The 23,939-nt window shown below is 48.9% G+C and overlaps 1 protein-coding gene across 1 annotated transcript in view; it reads right to left on the bottom strand.

Annotated features, from left to right (window-relative positions):
• The window catches only part of ZC3H3 (zinc finger CCCH-type containing 3), a 185,514-nt gene extending 161,931 nt beyond the window's left edge, over positions 1-23,583 (bottom strand). Inside the window, exons 1-3 of the mRNA XM_076328983.1 lie at positions 23,528-23,583; positions 19,993-21,400; positions 18,037-18,233 (exon numbers count right to left, since the gene is read on the bottom strand). Of these exons, the coding sequence (XP_076185098.1) occupies positions 18,037-18,233; positions 19,993-21,400; positions 23,528-23,573 (1,651 nt within the window). The 5' untranslated portion in view covers positions 23,574-23,583. The remainder of the gene's footprint in view (positions 1-18,036; positions 18,234-19,992; positions 21,401-23,527) is intronic.
• Between the last annotated feature and the right edge of the window lie 356 nt (positions 23,584-23,939).

Here is a 23,939-nt window from a genome sequence, read left to right as displayed (position 1 = left end):
GGCAACGGCATGTCACCCACGCCCTGCCCAGCCCCAGAAGGAAAGTGGTGACAGTGGGAGAGTCACTGGGGCTGGGTATCCCCCTGTCACAGGGGGAGGAATTGCTCGGGAGCAGAGATCGCTTTACTGGCATTGTATGTCCTGGCTTTTCTAACCCCTTCAGCTCAACAAGTGTTTGCTCACATACCGCTCTGCCCTGTCCTCACCTGTCCTCTGCAGCACACATCCTCCCCAGCCCTAAAATTTGCTGGGGAAGGGATGGATGTGCTAGGGAGAGAAATTAAAACCCCGCAAAGCAGATGTTTCCCGAGCTCCGGAAAGAAACTGCAAAGCCCAATCCGCCCGTGCGCAGCCGTGTTTTTAATTGCTGATCTCAGCAACGTCCACAGGCAGCACTAAGGGGCAGGATCCCCACCGGCTCGTGATGTACACTAGTTCAGCGAGAACCAGCCCTCATCCCAGAAAGGCACCTACAGCGTGTCGGAGGCCAGAACTCCTTCCAAACAACAGGCAACAGCACAGGAGGACACTCAGGAAGCAGTGGATGGGATGGACGTGCCACAAGCCATCAGCTGGGAAGGGAGAGCAGAGAACCACATATTAAGGTGTATTTCCACGTCCTCACTGAGGCTCTACAGTGATCCTCAGTCTGCTCTGGCACCAGAAGACACGTTACACGCAGTCTTGCAAAACCCAGAAAAAGCAGGGCAGCTTTTTGGTGCCCCGACATGGATCCAGGAGCAAGAAATACAAGTTTCCAGGACACATGATGCATTTAGAATCATAGAATAGTTTGGGTTGGAAGGGACCTTTGAAGGTCATCTTGTCCAACCCCCCTGCCATGGGCAGGGACATCTTCAACTAGATCAGGTTGCTCAGAGCCCCGTCCAAGCTGACCTGGAATGTTTCCAGGGATGGGGCATCCACCACCTCTCTGGGCAACCTGGTCCGGTGTTTCACCACCCTCAGGGCAAAAAATTTCTTCCTTATAGCTAGAATTTACTTAACATGCTCTCAATTACGTTTCCCTTCTTCCCCTTCCCCACGTAAACCATGCACAAACCTCTCTGGGGAATAATGCAGAATCCATCGCTCTTCCCTGCTTTTCCCAGGAGGGTAAATGGAAAGACTCTGAGCAGTCAGCGGCGGGTGATTTCTCTCTGCACTTAAAGGCTGTCCTGCAGGATGGGGGGGGCTATGTCTGCATTACCAGTGCATCGCAGAGTGGCTCCTGGTAGCGAAGCCACATGAAAAAGCATTCAGCCCTAATGCAGTTTTGATCATTTTGCATCATCCACTCAAGTAAGTACTTTTTATAACTGAAGGTAAAGACAAGTTTGCACCAAGTTGGGCAATCCAGACTCAGGTACACTTTCAACTGAGTCACGAGGTTATTTGATGGACCACCAGCTCAAAGCTTGGAGACACGCTGCTTGTTACAAGGAACAGATGCTGCCCTTATTTTTTTTTATAAGATCTCTTCGCTTAAGTACAATCTTTAGAAGCACGTCACAGCAAACCCTACCTGTTCACGAGCCAACCTAGTTGCTCGTTAACCAGCATTTCTTCTGCATCATTCTCTTCCTAGACTCCTTCCATCACCAGCTCTTCAGGACACCGGTTATATTAATTGGTTGGCACATTCTCCTGACGGTAAAGGGTAATTTACAGCCTTGGCACTGCATGAATAACAGCACAGAACAACAGCACACGCAAAATAAAGCAAGTCCTAGCCACAGCAGGGCTACTGCGAGGCAATCGTGCTAAGTGGAACGCTCAGTTTTGCGAATATAACTTTGAGTCTGTAAAGACGACGTTCATTTGCTGTAGCCTGGGAGCGCTGGGTTAACTTAGACCTACCGGCTAGATTAAAGGTCCTCTCAAGCAGTGAAATAAAGTCGTTGGATTTGCTCCTGCTTTGGTCCTTACCTTCACATCTGAGAACATGGTACTACCATCTCTTGCAAAAGCAATTTCCTTTTTGTACGACAGTGCTCCAGAATCAACTCCTAATGCTGAGAATCTTAGGACTACTTTCAGTCTTTTCAGGAAATATTAATAAAAGGGCTTTCGCACAGCATCTTTGGCACTTTTGTAGTTTCCAAAGTCCTTGCGGGCGTGATTGCCAAGTGAGTACACAGTGGCAGTTCTGTACCAGTCTTGTTGACGATAACCTCTTCACAGCTAGACAGGAACTGGATGGTTTTATCAGCTGGGTTTGACATGTCAGTCACAAACGCTGCAAAACCTAGTAAGCTGCATAGGATTTTGGTGCTTAAAGTGAAAACTTCAGCACTGTAGCAGATAATGTAAGTTACTTCCTTAGAATCACAGAAATGTTGGTGGGATCTCTGGAGGTCTCCAGCTCAACCCTCTGCTTAAAGCACGAGCATCACCAACACCAAATCAGGGCAGCCACAGCTTCATCTACCCAGATTTGAAATACCTCCAAGGGCAGAGACTCCACAGCCTCTCGAGACGACCCCAGCGCCCTCAAGCTCTTACTTTAGGTCATATGCCCAAGGTCATTCCAAGATGCTCTGCCACTGGACCATCTCTTCGCATCCTTCTTGAATTGGGATGCCCCAAACTAGACACTGTATACCAGTATGGCCCCACCAGTGCCACAAAGAAGGTTAATACCATCTCTGAATCTGCTGGACATATTCCTCTTAATATAGCCCAATCCAGTTTGCTCTATCTGTAATGAGAGGACACTTTGGGCACTTCCAGCTTAGGGTCCAACACAGCCTCAGGCCCTTTTTAGCAAAGCCACTACTGAACCAGTTGCCTCCCAGAGCATTGGGTCAGGTGCACACTATCCAAGGACACTGGGACTTCAGCGTTCATAGGTTTCCTAAGCTCCATTTCAGGGCACCGAGTTTATTGTTTCCAAAGGACTTCAAATCCCAATGAATCCAAACTCTCCAGAAAGAGATGAACACGTTGATGTGCAGCTCTGTGCAATTCCACCGTTCAGAGGAAAGTAATCTCTTTCTATCGAAGAGAATATTCAAAACTAAGCACCAAGTTGATAATAACTTGCCAAGTCTAGAAACTAGGACCAAGATGAGCTGCAGGCTCAGCTGCTCCCTACATTGCAACGCACAAAGTATTTACTTTTTTCAATATACCTTCCCAAAGCAAGTGTCCTGACTTAACTATTACTAGTCAAACATCAGACATGCTTTAAATACTAAATATTTAATTACATCTCAACTGTAACAGTCCTGATCATCCTCTCTAATCTGCACTTTTCTAGGCATCCCTCAGCTGTCTCCCTCCTCTTTCTGATAAGAGGATGAGGCAGGGAAGTGCTCCAAGACAGTCAGCACCATTCTTCTGCAAGGGGGTCCCTCCTGAACGAAGCATGCCATGCCAAAGCACCGAGATTTTATTTTAAGCACATGAAGAAAGCATGCTAAAAGGGCAAAACGTTTTTTTATGAGCTGGCAGAGACCTATTCTTGTCTTGTGATTTTCTACTTACCCTTTACAAAGCATGACATGAAGAAAACAATCCAACTGTCAAGAAATTATTTACATGACAACAAGTCCCGCTGTTCCACTTCTGAAAAGTTTATACTTCAATTTTCCATAAGTGGAATTTGTCTTTAGTTTGATCCCTAACTCAGAAATTGAATAAATGTCGTGAATTCTGTCAGTTTAACAGAATGTTAACGTAGCAACGTTAATATACGAGTTTACCAAATTCCCCTGCTCACTTCCCTATATATCTATACATATCTATATCTATCTGTATACAGAGAGAGATACAAACCTGTGACATATCATTACTCTAGCCCCAATATATGAGCCAGAGCAAACGTTAGGGTTTAAAATGTATATACCATGAAGCATAAGGGTAAAAGTTTAAGCCCAGACAATTTCAACGGGGCCAGAATTTCACCATCTATTTTAGAAAAATATCAACTTACTCATTCCAGTTGCACAGATCTTCTCAGCGTGTTGACCATTTCATCTCAATTTGTAGACCATTTTATAGCCTCTTAAATAATTCCTCTGCTTCTTTAGAGCACCTCATCCTTCAAATATTCATGGTGGAGACACAACTTTCCCTGGACATCGGGAATATCTCGCTCCAAAGCCAACACTGTGAGTTAGACCCACAGACAATTTGTGGAGTAATATTTCCCTGTTTGGTTATCATGTAGACTGTACATATTTAGGAAAGCTAGTGCATTCACCCCATGGTTGGGGGGGGGGGTGGGGGGGTGGTAAAAATAAAGTGTTGCCACATCAGAAAATAAAAAATAAAAAAAAAATAAAAATACAGCTGCCATATTGAAAGTAAATACCGTAGTCCATTAAGACAGAAAAGGACCAAACTTTGGTTTTTCTAAACATCGATTATTCTGGAATAATTAATTAGCAGAGCTATAACAATACATAAAATTGCTAGCCTCTGACTCTTCTGATAATTTATGCAAGATTAAAGTATCGCTGTGGTTGCCTTTTCCATTGCCTAATTCAGCATTTTCTTTTTCCTTATGAAAGCAAGACTCCAGATTTAACTGCTCTAATGCCCTTTTACAGTGTTTGGTGTAGTAAAATCTAACAGCCACTACAGCACGCTGGCAGGGAAATGATGGATCGCGGAAGCTCACAGAAGGGGAGCACTGTAAAATGCCCCAGTTAATGTTGAGGTAGTAGAGTAAATCTTATTTTAAAAACACACACACACACACATATATAGAGTGGTATCTCTGATGAACTTGTTTCACCCTATCAAATCCCCTTTTGATTTTTCTCGTTGATAACGGATACTTCCACACCGAGCACCTTGCTTTCCTAATAACCAAGCAAACAACCACCTTGCAAGAAAACCATTTCAAAGTCATCATCGCTAGATTAAGCTCACCAATCAACCCAATCACCATCACCCAGCCAAGGAAAAACATCATTTGGGCGAGAGGTTGGTCTCTTCTTCAAACAGCTTCTTCAAAAGAAGAGAGTTCATCTCTTTTTTTTTTTTTTTTTTTTATTCCCCCCCCAAAAAGCAGTATTTGAAGTTTTTCTATCTGGGCCCTTTGACTCAAGCCTGTCCTTGTCACCCCAAAAAGCTCGGAGTTGAGGCTACCAGGAGATGCACCAGAGCATCCTGTGGCGCACAAAGCTCGACAGCCCCTCCAGTGAAGGCAGGCTGCCCCGAGACGGCTGGCACCGCGTTGGACCTTCTCAACACAGTTCCTGAGCTGGGCCATCCCTTAATTCTCCATAAAATGTGGGTGTTGCTCTCCTACAACCAGAAGCCATTCGTTACACAGCAGCGTTGCACCTTTCAATAAGCTCAGCCGTTACTGATTTTATTCCAGGAGAGCTCTTCGCTTTTTACCCACGCTACAAATGGGTACAAATGGCCAATACACACCAGCTTGTCCGTTTTACTGCAGAGACCTCACAAGACGTGTTTTGGGAAGATTCTTCAAGGAAAACCGAAGTTGTACAGCACGTCCCACCACAGACACACACCTGCCCAAGTGTGTCTCTGTCCCACCCAAGGACATGTCGTCCCAGGACATTTGCCGGTGGAATGAGCAACAGCACACACTTCACCATCGCGACCGATGCAGGAGTTAATAGCCCACGCTAAGGCTCCAAGTATGCTCGTGCCCTTTTCCACTGGAGAGCCCCCGAGGGCAGGCTTAAGGGATAACAACACATAGGATCAGTTTTGAGAACAGATCTGGACCCACAGTTCACCAGCCCTGTCTATACACCCACACAACACCCTTCCTTAATACTATAAAACAACCCCGAGGACAATCCAAAATAGAAGTCTGCCAAAAACCACACGCGTGTGGATTATACAGAGGCATAAGGGAGGATGAAACATTCCTCAAACTCAAATTTCCCGGGGGCAATAGCAAAATTCCCGTTGACAACTGAAGTAAATGCGTTTCCCCATCCCTTAGTCTACAGCAGAAACTTGAAACCACAAAAGCTGCTGCAACAGCACAGTTTTGTAGGGCTCGTGAGATGTTGTCAAGTCCACAAAGCACTTACCCCAGGTGCAGTTATGCATCTGACACATATTCTGAGGGGTATTACTCATTTATATCACTTTGTAGAGCACACAAAGTGAACAGGCAAGTCCTCGAATGAACGGCTTCTAACTCAGCTCAGAAGCAATAGAGAGGAATCGCCGTACAAAGCTTGTGAGTTGCTACTAGGAATATCAAATGGGAAGTGTTTGCACAAGAAAAATTAAAAAAAAAAAAAAAAAACAAAAAAACCAAACCTGACTTGTAAATGGGGATTTGGAGAAGAACGGGAAGCAGAAAGCAGAACAGAGAAACCTATCCAGGTTTTACAGGGAGTCGAGGAGTCGAGCATCTGCTGGGGCGGGATCTGGGGAGTCCTGACAGCGCTGCGGAGGATACTCCGATCATCCGCGCAGGCATCAGTTCACAGCATGGGAAACATCAGTAATTTCAACTGTGACTGTGCAGGGGATACCTAATACACAAACTGACTGAAGGTGAAAGAAAAAAGGAAAAAGAGACTCACTGTCAAGCTTCAGGTTACAGAGGCATTCATATTTAAGTGCCTTAAATGCCCGCTTTTAATTTCCTTATTTTTACTTTAAGAGCCCAAGGAAAGACAACGAAGGGGATAAGAGGCAGCAGCACTGAAATTCAGCACAATTCAGAGCAGCAGGGAGAGCCAGACAGGTTGAAAACTGTTTTAAAAGCTTCAGTACGCAGCCTGAGCATCCACACGGAGACAAACCCGTTCACGCAAGCGCTTGCTAGGGACAAGCAGGGGACTAACTCAGCTCAGAATTACAAGCAAGGTTTGCAGCTTTCTACCACTCCGAACAAAAAAAAAAATATCCCAAACAGCACAGAAATCACACACTACGCGTTCATAAAGTCAGCACAACAGCATCCAGCTGCTACTCTATTCTTTAGTAGCACAAGCTATAAACATAGACTCTTTTTATCAACTCGCTGCCCTTCCAGCAAGCTTCACCGTAAAAATAACAGCAAGGAGAGACATCCAGCATTCAACAAGAAAGCACCGATGACCAAAATTACACTGTGCCACCCTGATCTGAGGGTGTGATACTTGGAGTAACAGCTTACAGGCACTCGTCAAGAAGCGGCATGACGCAAGCCCCAGGAGGACGAGCGAGAAGCACATACCACTGTGCTAAGACCTACCGCTCTGTTTTCTATTTTTTTTTTCCCCTCTCTCTCTTTTTTTTTTTTTCTTTTCTATTTTTGTTCTGCACCACGCCATCCCCGAAAGGTTTGAATTCTTAGAAAAGCCCCCCATGGACTTGAAAATATCAAGGGTCATAGCCAATGAAAGGATGTCATGCTTCCCCAAAGCCAAATATTTTTCCTCTTAGCGTATAAATATACTATTCCCCAAAGAGCTGCTTGCTACTAACAGAATTTCACAATCAAATGGTAGCTGGCACTGCACATGCATACGCGAGAGTCTCTGAAATGGGGAGACAGGTATTGAGAGGTGATTTTCAACATTAAATTGAGCACATGGTTTGAATTCTGCAGGAAAAGGGAGAAAGAACGGACACAGAAACTAAGAATAATTTAAAACAATTCTACGCAAAGAGCAGAGTGCCATCGCCTGCTGCTCCCCAGACCCTCATCACTTGGTCCACACCCTTCACCCCTGAATCCAAAAGCCGGAGCGCTTGAGAGAAGGCTGTCTACATGGTGAGACCTCCTCGTTTAGCAAGGCTGATTTCCCTCGCTCAAAGCAGCCTGTTATTTTTAAAAGAGGGCTCTGAAAACAGAATCCCTGCTGCTGGCTGCCTGCAGCTCCTCTTGCAGCTTGGGACAAGTCACCTGTAAATGCCAAGTAAAGCCAGAAACCCAAAACCGTTACTTACGAACACTGACGTAACTGGTGCCGGCAAAAAGCCAAGTACGTGAACTTTTCCCAATTACTGCGAAGGAGCGAGCAGCCACTTCACCAGCCACACTCCACCCCAGCTCCCAAGGACAAGCCAGCAAAAGCAAGAAGAGAGCCCTGACAACGTAATGATTTATGGGCAAGGTCAAATCTACGTATGACAGCGTAACGACATTAGCCTTGTCGGCCTCGAGCGGCGAACCTGCAAAGGGTTCGGATAAGCTAGGAAGGACCCGCTCAGAAAGACGAGACTAATGATGGAGCAGAGAAGAAAAGATGCGACGAACTCCAAGGGGTCCTGAGCAGTGCCATGCATGATACAAGGGCTTCCTTTGAGGGCAGGGATCGCCACCTCCGACTCCTTCTAATAAGACGTAACAGAGACACCACACCAGCTTAACTCATATGTAACGCGATCTGAGATGTCACCTCACAAACAGCAGCAACACCTTGTGTAATTCACTGAAAAGAAAAAAAAAAAAAAAAAAAACATGAAGCAAGAAATACCGCTTAAAAAAAAAAAAAAAAACAAACCACCACCCAAACTACAGTGCCCCAGCAGGAATCTCCCCACTAGAAATATCTACTGATTGGCCTTGGCTTAAGAAAAAAAAAAAAAAAAAAAAAATAGAAGGGGGTATAAAATCCATTGCAGAAATTTTCAAAGCTGCCAGAGGGATACAAACACCCAGTGTCAATAAAATTAACAGCAGCTGAGCATTCAGATGCCAGCCATAACTTAGTCCTCACCATTTACGCCCCGTTTACTTTCTGCACTCGCCTGGGCATGAGTAATGCAAACCAGCTCCTTCCACTTCTGCCACCAGCTTTTTTCCAAGTGAGCGCCCCTTGCCCGGCCCAACACCCCCGTGCCGCACGGCTCGCGTTATTGGGCAAGCAGAAAGAGAAATTAGGGTTTAGGGAATTTTTTGGAAGGTGACCATCACTCCGACTGAAATTAGAGAGTTGTAGAAACTCTTCTGCAGATGGCAGGGTGAAGCAGGTCTTACAAATCCCGACGGAATTTCTCTCTGGAAAGAAGCAAATACAAACAGGATTTCCTTCTATTCAGCACATTCAGGGAAGCCAGTTTCAGTGCTGGCGGTGGCAACAGAGGACAAGCAGGAAGCTGGTAACACGAACCGCTGTCTTATCTCAGCCTGGAGCATGAGAAAGGCAAAGATAAGCAGGAAAGGAATATTTTAAAGGGGGGGAAACACAAAAACTAGTCTCCTAGCTGTGCATATAGTGGATGCAACAAAGGATAGGCTCAAAATTTACTCTTGCTCTGGCCACAGATTTGCACGGCCACAGATTGGTCGTTACTGTGGTTCCCCATCTATTTGGCTTCCTTTGCCAAGGCATGTGTACGGCGGAGATGGTAACACGGCCCCTCCTGTGCCACCTTACCAAACCACCGTTTCATCAGTTAATGCCCGCAAAGTGCTCTGAACAGGCAAAGTGCTGAGTAACGGTATTACTCCCACCCCGGCACGAGTCCACTCCGCTCTCCAAACCCAAAGAACAAAAGAAATTAAAGGATGAACCTCCGCGGCACAGCTGGAGAGACATCCCTCGCAGCGCAGCTCCTTGCGTGGCAATCGGGCTGACCTGCAGCAGCAAAAGCGTCTCTCCCACCACCCACCTCTCCCAGGCATAATCCAAAAGCTACCACTTAAAAACTAGTTTAATACACAGACCAGGAGATCACTACAAGCAGGAGGAGGTAGCCAGGCTTTTAACTCAGGAAGTTCAGCTGGGAAGCAGCGAAATAAGTTCATCTGAAGCAGAAGACGACATGACCGGTTTCTGCGCTGCATGCTTACGTGATGATCTTGCACTAAAACCATCAAACCCGGCAAACACCAAATTATTTAAGAAACAAATATACATAGCGATACAACAAGCAAGGGTCCCTAGAGAAATCTGCCTCTCACTTTCTCCATCTTCTGCTTTCAGCCAGCTGTGACTGTGCCTAAGCAATCCCGGGCGCACGGCTGAGAAGTCCTGCCTGGAAGGGGACATTACAGAGGGGAAAAGACACCGAGGAGCCTCTTGCCGGCATCTTTGTAATATTCTGTAATCCCCCCGGGCGAGGCGGGCAGCCCGCACTGCTGCTGAACAATGCAGTTTTGAATTCAATTAAAGTGATTATCTGTTGTGCCAAATAAATTGTGTACAGCATATATCCTGCAGCATTTTACACCTTCAGGCTCATTATTTTCTAACTGTTTCCTCCTGTTTATGCGCTTTCAAATTAAATTGCTGATAATATGCGCCAAAATAAAAAATGAGCGCACCTTGTCCGAAGAAAATTGATTCTCCTTTTTCCTGAACCGGGCGATTGCCAGGTTTTATATACTCTGTTCCTGGCGATCATTAGTAATTCAATTTTCTTTTTATTAGCCCCCTTATCTGCTGAGCAATATAGTGGCAGAGCTGACCTCTTTCGCACGGGTAAATGTTTAAAATCTTTTCCCTGATTAATTTTGCCAGTTAAGGAAAAGAGGAGAAATGGCCCGGCTCTTAGCCATCACAATGAATAAAGCTTAATGTTGATTGTGATGGAATTTCTAATGCCAAGGAAATTGATTGAACGCAGCAATTACACTGCAATAGTAACTCAAGGGAAATGGGATAGTTTTCTCCTGGCCATAGCCTTTTGGTTATTTAAAACAATCCAATTTGCAAGGATAATTATATATTAGTGTTTTATCTGCCACTTGAAATGAACATGGGAGTTTTGATACTGGCCCAGCATTAGCAGGTTATTGCTGCAAATTACTTGATATCTGCTTTCTTTCACATAAAGACGAAATTAGGCCATCAATAACCAGAAAAAGGTGGACCAGGGAGATGCGAGGGGCACGAGTGCCCTCTGCAGGGCTGCGGGGAAGGAAGGGCGGCACGAGAGACTCCCCGAAATCCCCAATTCTCCTGCTTGTCAGAGCGCACCGTACAGCCGCCACTCCTGTGCCGGACACGCAGCAAACAGGCACGGTGCTGCTCCCCATCCACAGAGCTGCCACATCTCTGACATTAAAAGAATTTTTTTTTTAAAAATCATAATTTTAAGCGCTCACTTCTAGTTTCACCTAGAGAAAAAGCCAGGGGAATAAGAAACAACAGCACTGTCACGCCGAATGCCCGAGCAGGGTGAACGCTTACCAGCGCAGCGGCGTTGCACAAGAGCTGCGGCAGCCAAGGAGGGCAACAGCACTGATTTTTTGCAGGGGTGATTAAAGGTTCGCGACTGCAAGCACTCACCTGTCTTTCATCAAAAACAAGAGTTGAGAAAGGGCCTCATCCTGCAAGACTTTAAATAAGCGACCAGCTAGAGCTGGGAGTAAAAGGCTGTTGGGAAAGAGGGGGGATTCCCACATCTGCACTGCTGGCACAGGACTCGTGGTACAGGAGGAGCGGGCATAGCCCTCTGCCATCGCATCTGAATCAGTCAAACCTCACTTAGAAGTTGGTATTTTCCCTTAAAACTGGTGATAAAAAGATCATGCCCCTGCACTTTCGGGAATAACCCCATCTCCAGTTTGGAGAAAGCGGATAAAGGCTGACCAAGCTAAACCGGACAGCACGTGGCCAAAAAGCGCCGCAGGAAGCAGTGTTGTCCCAACATATGCACCACGATTTTATTATATTGGCCATTTGCTGTAACAAATAAGCAACAGAAAGCCAATTCGGGATAGACATTTGCCATTTAGAAAACATAATTACAACATACCGTTATTGGCAGGAAAGTTACTCGGCAAATGACAGAGCAGGAGCCCAGTATTTATTCTCCAAAACAAATCCTTCAGTTCAGATGCCAAAAAAAAAGATGGTTGGGGGAATTGCCATCCGTGGAAACTCCACCCAACATCTTAATTACCAGCTAGCCTCTCCCTGCTTCTTGCATCCAAAAAGGGATTGCAGTATGAGGGCAGAGCCCAGCCACCTTCCCAGCGCGACTCCCACACAGTTAACAGGGGAATTAAAAGTTCAGGCTGTAAGAGCACTTCCAATTATGGTAAGTCATTTGAAAAAAAGTAAATATATATATATATATCTGTTTGAAGAAAAAAAATAGAAATCACATAGTTAACTTCAGCTTGCATTTAAACAGGCTGTATTATTTCTACACAACACAGTGGCACCAGTGGCCTGAGGACCATATTCAGCAGCCTGATGATCCTTGTTGGTCCTCCAGCTTTTCCCTGGATAAGGAGAGAAGCAACCGCTGCCTTTTATCCCTCTTGTACCAGATCCCCAACTCAGATGCGAATTGTCTTGTCAACACCAGAGGCAAGCGAGACAACCTGTGTCTGCCACTTCTATACACAAATGTCTATGTGAAGCCTGACATTCAGACAGAAGCCTGAAATACGCCGGTGCGGGTGCCGAAGGAAGCAGACCCTGTGCAGAAGTGGTGAAGCCATTTCAAACAAGGGGAAGGCCAGAGGCTTCATCAGGCTCGCGACCGTGCCCAAAGCAAGGGCTTGTTACCTGAGTGGAGTCACAACTCCCAGCAAAGCAATTATCTCCAAAAGTTCTCCTTCCCTCCAAAAAGAGCCTGAGAAGTTAAATGGAAACAAAGGGGGAGGGAGGGGAGGAAGGAACTCTTTAATATTAATGGCACATTAATATTAAGTACTAAGTGGTCGAGAAGTCCAACATCTACAGGCCGGTTTATCAACATTAATTTGGCTCCACTGAGCAACAGAACATTTTCTATTCCTCTTTGCTTTGGTCAAGCACTTGAGCTCCTCCTGTGCAGGCGTTCTGCCCCAGCACAAGCCCTGCGTTAAAATACTTGGATGAACAGACCACCAACTGGATTAGAAATGCTTCGCCGCTCTACCGTCCCATCAGAGCAACTTCAATTTGGGACATACCCCAATTTCTGAGTGGTTATTAAATGTTCCACTTCATCAGATGAGTATTTTGGAGTTAATTGATAACAGCTGCAGGTATAACGCTCGCCATGAGAGCAGCCCAAATAATCCTGAGAGAACTGCTACTAGTCTGCCACTTTCCATTTTCTCTCTAATACAATCACTGATCCTTAAATGAAAACACGGCGATTCCCACAGAGGCAAGCGCCTCTGAATACAGACCACTGGGAAACACCAATGTGACACCAAGTCTCAGGTCCATTTGGGTCCAAAAAGGGAACTGAAGTGTCAGGAGATGGACAGGCCTTTGCATTACGCACTTGGGAAAGGCACCAATGCCTTCGGTACGTACCACAGAGCTCCTGCCACGTATCCCAAAAGCCTGTTTAACAGGGCAAACAAGAAAACAACAAAGCTGCGTCACAACGCCACCCGCATCAGCAAGGAAGGAAGGGGCTGACCCAGCTTTTTGCACCCACGCTGCAGTACATGAAGTAGGGCACGCTTCTCCCCAGCCGTCCTTCCGTCCGCAGCCCTGACGCACGCACTGTTTGTGTCCGAGGTGGGATCTCGCAGCTCCCCGGGAACGCAGGCATGCTGGACGCTCACTCACCACATGGGCATGAGCGCCCATCGGATCCAGGCTCCAGCGCGACCACATCCATCCAGCGGGATCACTAGCCCAGCATGAACCATCCGGCTTTTTAATCGGTTTGTTAGCTGGGCTGTGCGTGTCCAGACTCAAGACGACAAACTAATCAGAGGTAAGCCACTCGGCTGGCCCAGGACTGTCACCGGTTTGCTCCCAGCAAGAGAGGCAATGGGTGTTGCTTCAGCATCAAGCCAGAGACTTAACACCAGCCTCACTGCTCCATTCGTGTCCCACACTGCTGCCAGAGGCTCCCAGTAGCACCTCTGTTCCCCACCTACTTCCCTCGCACTTGTCTTGCGAGAAATGGCACGACTTAAAACTCCACCACCTGATTAATACCTTCATTTTGCACAAGCCGAGAGAAATAAAAACAACCCTCCCAAAACCTCTCAGATAACCTGAGAGCCAGGAATTGAACCCACAAGCCTCCACTTACTCCCAGCTCACTACAAGACTGCTGTAAAACCAGAAGACACCTACCATTATACACATAATTATACATTTAGGGGCACCAAATGTGAGTGATGTCTGAGCTGCTCCAAGCCCTCATCAGTGGCTAGGCTCTCTCATCAGACCCTGGGATGCTGCCTCGAAAATGTCCCTGCCCCATCCAGGATCTAACAATCTCTTTGTACTAGACCATACATGTCTCCCTGAGCAAAAAAAAAAAAAAAGTCCTAGCACATGTAGGAGCAGTCCAGCAATAATTCAACAGCTGTAGAAACCCAGATCACGAGAACAGTTCAACACATTAAGCTGCAAATACACTGCGTGGGATTGAACCCTCTGAAAAACAGAAAAGCCTTAAGGTGTAAGATATTCAAACCTATAAACCCAATTCCAATCAAAGGAACCAAATCCACAGGCTAATTATGAAGATGAGCATGAAGGGTCAAGGTCTGCTTGACTTACTTGCTCGACCTCCATGCTACAGGCAAGGCTGCTGCTGCCAAGGGGAAGGTAAGAAGCAGGAATGTGTGGGGCAGGCACCTTGCTAGTTCTCAGCCTTAACCAGATGCCCAGCAAGCAGCACCAACCCTGCCAAAATTCATTTTGCAATTTCAAAGCCGTCAAGGCTTGCTGAATTTTTCTGCTAACTGGGGAAGCAAAGCAGCCATGCATCACTCAGCAGCTGCTTCACAGAGCTGCCAGTGGCACGGGAAGGAGCAAATCAAGTCCTTTGGGATCCCCCGAGATGATGGTACAACAGAGGTTAGATTACCAGCAACCATCTACCCATATAATATCGGCATTTAGCACTTGATGTCCCAGCAGCGAGGGGAAAGCCTGTAAGTGCAGTAGAGAAAAGATGACAAGAACTGTCGAACTTACATCGTTGCGTCGCATCTTAGAGAACCTCTCCAGGAAGAGGACACACAGCCAAGTCCTCACAGTCACGAAGTCAACAGAAAATATACCCAGCAAGAGATCTCAACTGCACAAAGTCCTCCTAGCAGAAAGATGTATTTAATTCAGCTCTGCAGAGAGACTGGACAAAGCAGCAGCAAACACAGCAGAAACAACCTTGTACCCTCCTCCCCGGGGAGGAGAAAGGCAGCCTAAGGAGTCCTTCCAGAGCTTCAAGCGAATGGATCCCAGTGCCACTTGCCATTTTCCAGTCCAAATAATGGCTCATCTACCAGAGTATAATTCCTCTACACTGCAGAAAGCAAGAAAGAAATTTAGAAGCCATTTCAGAATTATGGTGGGGAAGCATTTTTAATTCACCATCTAAGGCGTCAGTGTCCGTGCTCCCGCTAGCACAGCGAGGCACAGAGAAAAGAAGGATTTGTGGCATTTATGAAGTGAGGAAGAGTAGTCTCACACGTGCACGCACACATATACACAAAGGAAAAGGCAGGCAGGACATTTCCTTTTGCTTTTACTCATTTTAAGAACCAAGTCAAGACACATTTTTACAGCAGGTACTGCAGTTTGCAAAGAAAAAGAGCCACAAGGCATGGTCACCAAGTTTTATTAAAGCAGATACTCGTTTCCACGTCTCTGAGCTAAGACTGTGAAGCGCACAAATCCAAGCTGGAAAATAACGTAAGTCACTTCAACACAGACAACTCACAACTCTTATAAACCTGGGGTTTGTCTGTGCTAGGTTTGCCTAGCATCTATCAGGAATGGTTTGATAATTTGATCCACTTTTGGACAGGGGAATGAACTACATGCTCTCCCAAAGTCACTTCCAGACCTATTTTCCAATTTTTTTTTTTCCTACTTTCTCTAAACTTTTTTATTTGCCAACTTCTACTTTGATCAAAGCCAGGAGCACAACCATATTTCTGCTCTATCTACATACTTTCAGCCCTATGCAGTTTAAGATCAAAGATCTTTTCAGTATGGGAACATTACCTTCAATCAAGGAACTAGGATTCAGAATACGTTCCCAAAAGACACAGGCTTTTGGCAGCTGCCAGTCAGGCCCCCAGGGGGGCAGAAGATTTTGATGCATTTTGTATATTCTTAACCTATGTGAAGCTTCACTTTAGTTGGGCACAAGTTTTTTTCTGACAGCTTCTAAAAAGGAGAGATGTTTGCCAAGTCAAGCAAGCTTCGATGGGTGCTAGGAGCCTTCCCAAGGCAGCAGCTTCAGTATTGTGACCTCCTCTACAATGCGCGCAGCTGAGCAAACTACAGCAAGGCCTCTGCTCTGCACAAATCCAGGTGTAAACACAGAGCTACACGGAGAACGAGGATCTGGTTTAACCTCAGGTCTGTTTCTGAATCACCCGAACAGCTTATATCCCTGTAACCAGCAGTGTCTCAATTTCCTCATGTGTAAAATGCTGTTGCAACCCCAAATTGCTCTGCGTCTCCAGAGCCACAGCAAAGCTGCTCATACCAGGCTCTCAGCAAGCACAGCAAGTTCTTTAAAGAGGAGCTTTACAGCATAAAGATTTATCCAATGACTCGTACTGGACATGCCACACTGGAGAAAGGTCCCCACTGAGCAGTTTGTGAGGTCTGAGTCCTAAATTCACCCCAGAACAGGCAGCGGACATTTCTTGGGAGGCTGAAGGGCTGCGTTCCCCATCCCACACATCACCATCACCCAAGGAAGAAAAGCCTTGTTGCCCCCACATCACCATCACAGCTGGATCTGGCCATGTGCTGCATCCACCACCTCTGGTTTCAGACATCACAGAAGAGCAACCACAGTGCAAGTATGACCGAGACCTCCAACCATCCATGCTGCCTTCATGCACCGCATGAAAACTTCCAACACAGAGTGTCTGGAGGTGCAGTCTTCATGCCTCTCCAGACACGAAAGGGTTTGCTGACATCCTTAAATGGAGCAAGACTCAGCCCCAAAGTCAGGCAACTGCTTGAATGCTGGACCATCAATGCAACTGCACAAATGCACATCTTATTCCCCCTGCCCCTGCCTCTCCCATGAGTCACTGCCCACCTCCTAAAGCGCCAGATCCAAAATTCTCCTCCCAGCGTCCCCCCCCCCATCCCTCCAAACCCCTCTTCAAACACACACATGAAGAGAAAAATCTTTTTCTTCTCCTCCCACAAAAACCTCTTTCCTTTCCTGAATCGCAAGCCTCCATTCTTGTCTTTTCATCTGTCAAAACATAGCAACATCTCAACACAGAGCTAGTTGTCTGAACGCGAAAGAACTGTAATCACACATGTAAACTCGCTAGGTGAAGTGCAGAGCAGGAAACCACAGAATTGTCTTCCTGAAAACAGAGGCTCAACAGTTTTACTTTTGGAGGCAGATTGCAGCTACGTCATGGCCCGAACAGCCCTCCCCACTCAAGCGATGCCTACCACAGTGTCACTGGCCACTCTGCCGTACGTGAACGAGCTTGGCGTAGGCGCATAAGCAAAACATGCTCCATATACATTTGAGAAAACCGAGTCTCAGGGGGTTGAAGCCACTTGTGCGTGATAACGTCGCCACTGAATAGCAGAACCAGACTTCGAGCCAGAAACATCACGAAAACGTTTCACGCATGCGTAGGTGCAGCTCTCCAAGCCCCAAGCAGCCGATTTCTGCTCTGACCATTGCCAACCCAAGGCAGCAGGACATGAACATAAACTACCTGTTCACAAACACGATGGACCCGGTATTCCTCTAACAATTGCAACTTTAAGCAAATTACATACAAAACCTCAACGCCCGCAGACATCGCACTAGGATACAGGTGCATTAGGTAGGTCTGTAGTTGCTAGAGGAGTATCTCATGACACGCACAAGCTTTTGCCCAGTGCAAAAAGAAAGATTAGTCTTACAGATGTATTACTGCCTCTGCCATCCTCTTCCTTCCTTGAGCACCTTCCTATTTGATGCCTGTAAGTCCAGCAAAACCACATTAGAAGCAAGAAGCAGCTTTAAAATGGCCTTGTCTGGAGATGTCAAAGCACAAGACAGCTCTGGGGTAAGGTAGAAGTCTTACTCCAGCCAAACTTCTGCTCCTCAATGTTTGCTCCAGGACCAACAAAAGCAGATTCACCTCCTGGAGGACCTGGTAACCCATTTCCAAATCCAAGAGCCTCCCTTGGAACCGCTTCACCGGCACACGGTCAGCAAGCACCATCAGTCACGCCTTGGGACAGCTGTTCCTACCTTCCTTGGTGGAGACCTGCATCCTGGTGGCCGGCAGCCTGCAGAGCCTGTGCTTGGTGATCTGCACCAGGCCCTTGGGCGAGGAGCGTTTCAGCGTCGCAGAAGGCTTCCCCCGCGAGGCGTTTTTCTTCCTGAGATGGAAGTGGCTTTTCAGAGGTGCAGTGGGCGAGGAGCTGTTCTTCTTCTCTGTTGGGGAACTGCAAAGGGGAACACCACACGGTTAGAAGAGGGTAGAGAGGTGACCAAAATGCACTTGGTTCCCTTGCCCAGAGCTGAGAAGAGAAGCTGGGTCACCAAGCTCCACGCTGCTCCCCTAGCCAAGGGTGAGAAGAAGCACTGAACAGAAAATTGCAAGTAAATAGGCAAGTGTGATGAATTTCTGGCAAAGTACAGATGGAGAATGAGGTATTTGACAGCCTAACTCAACTCATTCCATTCTGCTTTCTGCTCAACAGATGCGGGGGAGAGGATGCTGTCCTTTAGCGAGATGAGGGGGGGTCTCATCTGCCTGACTACCAAAAATCCAATGCAATCCCAGCTTCTCCAAGCACCTTGCTTCAGAGCGATCTTCCCAGCACAACCCACCCGCAGACACATCCCCCAGCAAACTGTGAGGGCAAGCAAAGGATGGAAGCCTGCGGTGAAGTGCTGAGCAGAGGATCTGGGAAACAGAAGCAGGAATCAAGGCATCAGATCCTCAACGGGTGCTGTGTCACCAGCTCCTTGCATCACTTAGAACAGTTATTTAGGCCACAGTCCTCAATTTTCAAGAGCTCAGGCTTGGTGTTACTGCAGTGAGAAAGGAACCAAACCACATGTCCACTACGCTGAGGGTATCTCCGAGTTCAGTGGTAGAGTAGAGGTCACACAGCTGGGCCACCAGCCCTCACCCCATCCCACTTATCCCTTCCCTGCAGCACAGGCTGGGCTTGCATCCAGCCCTGCCGAGAAAAGCAGCACAAAACACAGCTTTCCTACTGGGAGCACAATGTAACGAAGCCCTCACAGCACTTCCATGACACACCGGCTTTCAGAGAAAGTTTGGTCCCAATCTCTTATCTGTTTCCCCCCGACTCCCAGGCTGGTGCAAACCCCTTTTGCAGATAACTCAGCCCACACGCCTTTTCCTTCCGCCAAGCTTCATTTATAACCTTCCCATTGTACTCTGTCCCTATCAGACATGGCCAGGAGGGAGAACTTGCTCCACAAGACCCCGGGAGTATCTGCTGGTCTGGCACAGCACGCTCTCCTAAGGTAGCTACGACGGCCACAGATCAGTCACTGACTCAGCAAGGAGAAAGAAAAGCAAGAGCCTTCAGGGAGGACGCTTTGGGTTACTGGTGGATAGCACAAAAAAATGGCACCCAAGGGAGGAAAGTACCAGCAAAGCGTCACGGACAGCACTTCTTCCCAGCATGCACAGCTCACCTCCCATCCCGTCCCGTCCCATCCCATCCCAGGGTCTGCACAATGCTTTACGGGGACAGACCATACACGATACGGCGATTCAAGCCACTTCGCCTCCTTGCCCTAGCCCCCAGTGCAACAAGGTTATTGGGAGTTTGAAAATAAATCAATAAAGGAAGACAGCTATTTCCTTCCCTTTGAATATTAGTCTGTTATTCAGATCAGAGAGGAGGCTCCTAAGTGCTGCGGCAAAGTCTTCAGAGAACAGGGATGGGAGATGAGAAGAAAACCCAGCTCTGTTTCAAAGGTTAAAGTCAGAGTTACACAGGCTGCTAAAACAATTACAACCTGAGGCCTTCCAACCCTGGAAAGCGGGATGCCTCCAGACAGAACAAAGTCACCGCACTCGGAAAGAGAAAGGCAAATATACCCTCCAATATACAACCACCCTCATTGGAATTTCACTTATAGCCACAACTTAGGTGAAGCCAATGGACACGAAATATGACGAGTGCAGCGACACCGCTCTGAAGACGACCAGCAACTTACCCCGAGTTTCCTTTTCTCTTGATGATTTTTGTCCGACTCTTCACTTTGTAACTGGACAGAGTGCCATCACCGAAAGAGGACTTCGCCCCGCCGAAACCAACAGACGCAGCACTCGGAGGCGGCGGGGCAGCGCCGGCTCGAGGGAGATTGGGGGCTGGAGGCTTTTTCTGATCCTCGGACCGCCACCTGAATGCTGACTTGGAGGTGGAGGGCGAGGTCTGGAGGCTGGAGGCTTTCCACTTATACTTGCTGGGAGAAACACCCAGTTTGGACTGCAGTCCCGATTTCTTCAGCTTTGCTCCCAAGTCTGCTTTTGGTGATAGTTTAGCACCTCTGTCCGCTCCACCAGCAACCTTCTTAGCACTTTCAGAAGCTCTAGGGCTGACCCATCTCTTCACAGCACGAGAGCATTTACCAGGGTTTGCGACCCACGTGTAATTAGTTTTCCTGAACTTCGGAGCTTTGCTGGAGACAGATGTTGAGGCAGCTCTTTGGAGACCGGCAGCTTTGGGGACTACGGAAAACCTGCTCTTCGTTGGAGTCATCCCAACCACCAAAGTCGCAGCCTGAGCAGGTCTAGAGCACGCCTTGCCATTTCCAACGAGCTTCGGCTCTCTGAAAGCATCCCCGACTTGCTCACTAGACTGCCCTGGAGCTGGTGGTTCTGCCTTCCTCCGTACCAAGTGCTGAGCCGGCTCGCGATCTGGCAACACCGAAGGCTGCTGCGGCTCCGATTTCAGCGTCACAGCGTTTTCACTGGAGCTTCCACAGAAGGCAGGGGAGCTCCCAGCCACATCGCCAGCCAGATGCACCATTCTAGGCTTATCCGACATGCTCACGTATGCTGAACTCACGAACCGGTGAGATGAACTAAATGAAACAGAGAGAGAGGGTCTTCTCTCTTCATTTCGGCTTGTGTACGGAGGCTCCTGCACACTTTTACTGTCACCTGAAGCAGCGACCACCGTTTTCAGCCCAGAAAACTCACAATAAGAACCCACATCACCAAAACCTTTCGTATCTACGAACGGGCCAGCCCTCTGTGGCAGCTGGATCCCCACAACTATATTACCATCTGTGGTTAAGTCCACGTGTCTCTCCGGGGACGATTCTGGTGGCTCAGGTGCCTGGCTTTCCCCTTGGCTTCCAAGAGCCTGAGACGTGCTGGCACTTCCACCGCTTCCAATGTCACATGCCGATCCCGGCGGCCGGTTGACAAGGGAGTATTTTTTCCTCCAGGAGTGACCTTGTCGCAGCTGGAAATCCCTGGGAGCCTGCTGGGGGTACCTGGCCGAAAATGCCCCCCTCCTGCTGAAGGCAGGCTGGTGGGGGTTGTTCCACCTCGGCGGCACAGATGGCAGTGGCCGCGGCGCATCTCCATGTGTGTTTTTATGGTCATTTATGAGACCTAAGGAGAAGAAGACAGCATCTGTTAATCACCGGTCCCACGGGAGTTTGACAGCATCACAGCACTGGTTTTCCTCGCGCTGCAATGAGGACGATTGCTCCGCACAGGCTCGCACAGGCCACATTTCAGATAACCGGTGCTGGAAGGAAAAACTTAAAACAAATATCTCCCCCAGTCTTCATGAAAGTCAGTTACAAAAGCGATTTTGCAGGACAGCTCAACACAGGTCTGAACCACAGACTCACCAACAGACCCTTAACACACTACACTAGTGCTGTTAACCACCTTTTGCCCCTTTACGCTCCTTTTTATGTGCAAAAAACGGATGCTTGAATTATTGTTTTTGGACCCTAATTCTAGATATCTTTTCAGAGCAGTCTCTGAGGGTCTGCTCACACACGTAGCACAGCACAGCCACCACCAGCCCCAAACACAAAGCATAGAATCACAGGATCATTTAAGTTGGAAAAGAGCCTTAAGATCATCGAGTCCAACCATTAACCTAGCACTGCCAAGTCCACCACTAAACCACGTCCCTAAGCACCACGTCTACACGTCTTTTCAATACTTCCAGGGATGGTGACTCAACCACTTCCCTGGGCAGCCTCTTCCAATGCTTGACAACCCTTTCGGTGAAACAATTTTTCCTCACGTCCAATCTAAACCTCCCCTGGCGCAACTTGAGGCCATTTCCTCTCGTCCTATCGCTTGTTACTTGGGAGAAGAGACCGACACCCACCTCGCTACAACCTCCTTTCAGGGAGTTGTAGAGAGCAATGAGGTCTCCCCTCAGCCTCCTTTTCTCCAGGCTGAACAACCCCAGTTCCCTCAGCCGCTCCTCATAAGACTTGTGCTCTAGACCCTTCACCAGCTTCATGGCTCTTCTTCTTCAAAGCAGCAACGAGGAGGCTCTGAGGCGGCCCCAATTTCGCTGTTGAGTCACTGCGCGTCCCTCTGCCAAGCCACCACACCTTCCCCGTGCTTTAGTCTACTAACGAGGTCATTTGGATAATAGACACATGTCGATTAGGGAGGGTCTGCGCTTGTTAAGCCTCGGTGTTTAGAAAACCCTTCCAATAAAAGGGATTATCAAAGGATTTTTGAGCCTTATATTTTAGGCATGTGTCAGCGTAAGACAAGTTTTTCCTACACGAGGGATCACAGAGCTGCCGGAAGAGCAGCGTCAGCAGATCCCTCCTGGAGGAGGAAAGGACCACATTTTTCACCCTCTCATCACACCTCCCCCACGTAGAAGCTCCTGGACAGAGGCAGAACCCCCGCAAGGCCCAAGTAGAGTTTGTGGCCTTACTAATGAGGAAAAATTACCTTGGGGTCTATAAATAGAGCGAGTTAGTGCTAAGAATAAGCGCTGATGCTCACCAGAGCTAGGAAAGGGCACGCAAATATATCCCCCACACACACTCCTCCGCCATGCTGAGGAGCCAAGGGACAGAGGGCGAAGGGCATGTCCTACCCCTGTGTCACCAGCCCCGGAGGGCTGCGGGGCAGGAGACATGCCGTTCCCCCCAGCCAGGAGGGTCACAAGCCCTGCAGGAGCCAGTGGCGTGGGGACCCCCCACCCCCGTGGGGACCCCCAAACCCCCCGGTGCTCTCCGGTCCCTGTTCCTTCCTTGCCTGGGAATCCTAGGTCCTCTCCCCTCCTGCCCTCTCCCGCACTCCTGGGTCCCCTCCACCTCCCCCAGCCCTTGGGCCCTTCCGAGGCCTCAGCCCTCCCCCTCCCCAGCACTCTGGGGTTCTCTCCGTTCCCCTCCCCCCCAGACTCACGGGTCCCCCCCTCACAACGCGTCCCTCCCCCCCATCGACTCACGGGTCCCCCTCACAGCCCGCCCCTCCCCCACCGGACTCCAAGGTCCCCTCACAGCTCACCCCTACCCTCCCCGGACTCCGGGATCCCCTCACAGCTCACCCCTCCCCGGTCCCATTCACAGCCTGCCCCTCCCCCCCGGACTCCGGGGTCCCCTCACAGCCAGCCCCGCCCCTCCCCTCCCCCCCAGACTCCTGGGTCCCCTCACAACCCGCCCCTCCCCCCTGGACTCCCCGGTCCCCGCACGGCAGCCGCCCCCCCCCCCCCCCGGGCCCCGGTCTCCCGGCCCGGCCCGGCCGTACCCTGGAGCAGGCGGATCTGCCGCCACAGCCGCTCCCTCTCCTCCATCCCCGCAGCGCTCCCGCACCGCCCCGCACCGCGGCGTCATCGCCCAGCGCCGGCCGTTGGTCGGTCACGTGAACGCCCGCCGTCACGTGGCGCCCGCAGCCGCGGCGGCCGTCGCTTGGCAACGGAGGCAGCCGCGGCCTGCGCGTCCCGGCGGGGCCCGAGCCGCGCCCGGGGCCTGCGCTGAGCCTGGTCCGCCGGGCCCGGCCGGCTCCGGCTCCCTCCGCCCCCTGTCCCCAGCCCGGGCTAGCCCGGCTGTCCCCATCGCCTGTCCACAGCCTGGGCTATCCCAGCTGTCCCTTGTCCCCAGCCCAGCCTGGTCTGGCTGTCCCCTGTCCCCAGCCTGGGCTATCCCAACTGTCCCCTGTC

The sequence above is a fragment of the Aptenodytes patagonicus genome, chromosome 2, assembly GCF_965638725.1.
Source record: "Aptenodytes patagonicus chromosome 2, bAptPat1.pri.cur, whole genome shotgun sequence".
Classification (NCBI taxonomy): domain Eukaryota; kingdom Metazoa; phylum Chordata; class Aves; order Sphenisciformes; family Spheniscidae; genus Aptenodytes; species Aptenodytes patagonicus.
Note: the sequence above shows the minus strand (reverse complement) of the source record. Positions and strands in the feature narration are given on the sequence as shown.